Source organism: Gracilinanus agilis, unplaced genomic scaffold (genome assembly GCF_016433145.1).
Source record: "Gracilinanus agilis isolate LMUSP501 unplaced genomic scaffold, AgileGrace unplaced_scaffold35465, whole genome shotgun sequence".
Lineage (NCBI taxonomy): Eukaryota > Metazoa > Chordata > Mammalia > Didelphimorphia > Didelphidae > Gracilinanus > Gracilinanus agilis.
The window spans coordinates 2,168-5,508 of record NW_025368540.1 but is presented as its reverse complement, the minus strand read 5'-3'; the positions used below and the strand labels follow the sequence as shown (position 1 = coordinate 5,508).

At 42.0% G+C, this 3,341-nt stretch overlaps 1 protein-coding gene across 1 annotated transcript; it reads right to left on the bottom strand.

Annotated features, from left to right (window-relative positions):
• Positions 1–2,182: 2,182 nt before the first annotated feature.
• LOC123254912 (deoxycytidine kinase) lies at positions 2,183–3,121 on the bottom strand (the record flags this gene model as incomplete). Its single annotated transcript, XM_044683803.1, has 2 exons — positions 2,183–2,330; positions 2,928–3,121. Coding segments are annotated over 2 exons (342 nt in total), but the record flags the coding sequence as incomplete, so codon positions are not given.
• Positions 3,122–3,341: the final 220 nt, after the last annotated feature.

Sequence of the window (3,341 nt, the reverse complement as noted above, 5' to 3'; positions counted from 1 at the left end):
CCCTGGTCTTTTCTGTGCAAATACCTGGAATTCTTCAATTTTGTTGAATGCCCATACTTTCCCCTGGAAATATATAGTCAATTTTGATGGGTAGTTGATCCGTGGTTGCAGGCCCAGCTCTCTTGCCTTTCTGAATATCGTATTCCAAGCCTTACGGTCTTTTAGCATGGAGGCTGCCAGATCCTGTGTGATCCTCATTGGTGCTCCTTGATATTTGAATTGTCTCTTTCTGGCTTCTTGTAAGATTTTTTCTTTTGCTTGAAAGCTTTTGAATTTGGCAATAATATTTCTAACCGATTTCTTCTCTGGGTCGAATGTAGTGGGTGTTCTATGAATCCTTTCGATGTCTATATTGCCCTCTTCTTGTAGGACTTCAGGGCAATTTTGCTGAATAATTTCTTTTAGTACGGAGTCCAGGTTTCTATTAATTTCTGGTTTTTCTGGAAGACCAATTATTCTCAGATTGTCTCTTCTAGACCGGTTTTCTTGGTCTGTCACTCTCACATTGAGATATTTCATGTTTCCTTCTATTTTTTCAGTCTTTTGACTTTGTTTTATTTGTTCTTGTTGTCTTGAGAGATCATTAGCTTCCAATTGCTCGATTCTAGCCTTTAGTGGTTGATTTTCGGCTATAATCTTTCGATTTTCGGCCATAATCTTCTGGAATTCCTTTTCAATCTGGTCATTTCTGGTGTTCAATTGCAAGATTTTACCTTTTAAACAGTTATTTTCTTGCCAGATCTCTTCCATTTTCCTCAAAATCTCAGTTTTGAACTCTTCCATAGCTTGTGAGGAGTTTTCCTTATTTGAGGAGGGTCCGGATGCTTGTTTGTTCTCCTCCTCTGTTTGCTCGGTTGTCTGGATTTTCTCTGTGTAAAAGTTGTCGAGTGTTAAGGGCTTCTTTTTCTTGTTGTTATTCTTTCTCTTCTGAGTTTCCTGAGGTTGGGTAGCCATCATTAGCCCAGCAGTTTCTCAGGTTTATCCTTGCGCTCAGAGTCTGTCCGCGGTCTATTGGTACCTGAGGTCTGAGTTCTGGTTTTTTCCAAGGTCAAGCCCCCTATTGGACCCCCTTGCTTGATCCTCTGCAGGAGGTTCCTTTACAAGTCTCAGGGCGCTGCTTCCACAGTCGTATACCGGTCTGCACTGGTTCCCCACTCAGGTTTTCAGAGCTTTAGTTCCTGGCTGTGTCTGCCTCCACCCACGCCTCAGCCAGTGCCTGTGCGCTCTGCGCTGGGTGTCCACTCTCTGCCCTCGCGCTCAGATTTCGCTTGCGTTCTCTGGCTTATTGGGGTCCTAAATCTTGCTGCTCTCAGGAACAGGCCCCGGAGCTGCCAATGACTTGATGGGTGCCCCAAACTTGCTCTATTTCTTTTTAGCTGGCTTCAGAGCTATAGATTTTGTGTGTGGAGGGGGTGGGGGTAGGGCGGTTGCTCAGCCCGCGATTTAGTGAGAGCCCTTTATAGCCTGGAAATGTCTCGATTCCACGTACCTTCCACGCTGTGCCCTGTTGTGGGGTTCCTCCGTTCGTCTGGACTTGTTTTTATGTCCCCTTGAGGAGTTTTGTGTGTTTCAGTCAGGAGAGGTTAAGAGCTGCTTCTTACTCTGCCGCCATCTTAACCCGGAAACCCCCAAAGTCACATTTTTAAAGGGGCTCCTCCCATCAACCATTAAGTCATTTCCTGGCTTTTCCTTCTTCCTTTAACAGCCACTTAATAGTCCCCCTCCCATACCCAAGGCAATCTCATTTACCAGAAACTACTTCCCTATATCTAACATGCTCTGCGCTAGTCCTTTTGGAAAGGTCCTCTCTATTTTTAACATTTCTTCAGGTTTGGGAGCCATAAAGGGTCTCTAGGACTAAAAAGCTGGCCATCAGGTTTCCCCTAGAAAAAACTCCTCAGCACTAGGACTAGAGTTTGAGAGGAAGGAAGAACTGGCAACATGTACCAAAAAAAAGGGAAGGTTCAACAACCTGGTCAGAAGACTTGGTAAACCTAGGATTTGAGGTTTGCCAAAGAAAACTGCACCCTGTATACCTCAAAGAATTTCATCAGTTTTCTGAAAAGACTGGAAAATTAGAATATATAATCCTCCCACTGTGCACTAAATGGAATAATAAATGATAAAATACACTGAAATTCAAAGAATTTATAAGGCATAGAAAAGCTTTTCTATATCTTACCTCTGGAGTGGCTCGGAGATAAATTATCCCATCCAATTCAAGACTCTGACCAAACTGGTTATTCATCCAGTCATGCCAGTCTTGATAAATTGTCCATTCTGTTTCATTCATGCAATCAGACTCATATAAGTTAGATGCAAAAATATACCTGAAAGATAATATGGATACATTATCAATATAACTCTTCTTTGATGAAAGTCAGCTCCCAATCACTTACTAGACTATGAAAAAAAAGTGTAAAAGAAATATCCAGGAAGGCAATCCAGGAATACTCTAATATGCCTGGTTTAAACCCTGAATTTGGGGACTGCCTGGTGCTATTCAAATGATCAAGGGGAAAAGAAGACTTACTATAGCTTCAGGAAATCTGTTAAAGAAAGACTTGAAGAGCCAGGGAGTCTATGAGTTCTAGAACTCATGGGGAAGAGGGAAAGGGCTGATTTGCAAAAGGACCTCATAAGATATCTAGGTTCAAAATGAACAAAGGCAGATCAGAATTCTGAGATGAGGGAAGAGGAATGTAGAACTCACTCCAAAAGAGCCTACACTTAGGCAGGGGTCCTACTCTAAGTTATCCCTTGGTTTGGGGTGAAGGGAGGATATCAACCATGGCTCCATTTTAGCACCAAATTGCTGCAGGTGCTCTCATCATTCATTACCTCCCATGCCCAATTTACCCCAATTGCTTCTATTGCTGAACGAACTAATTGGCTCCTATCCAAGGTTAATGAATCAAGTGGTATACCTGTCACTATACACAGAACGCTCAAAGAACACCACAGGCTTCTCAGCCTCTTTGAGCTTCCCATGTACAGCAGAGAGTTGAGCTCGTATCCTACTCAAGCAGGCATAGGTCTGGAAGGTGAATGACCATCGTTCTGGTTTTTCATACATCATCTGAAGCACATTCCCACCGCTTTTCTGAGAAGTTGTCAGTTCCTATTTTAAAATAAGAAACTAAATTGAGTGGGCTTTTAAAAAAATAAAATTCTCCCCCAAAACAATGAAAGAAAAAATACTCATCAATCCAAAATAGTTAAATTCTCACTCTGTAATTTTGTCCACTATAGTTCCTTGAGCTAAATAAAGTGACCAATTTGTTAGACTAGGGTACACACAGTGAATAAAAATCCATTTGTGCCCATCAACAAAAATGTTT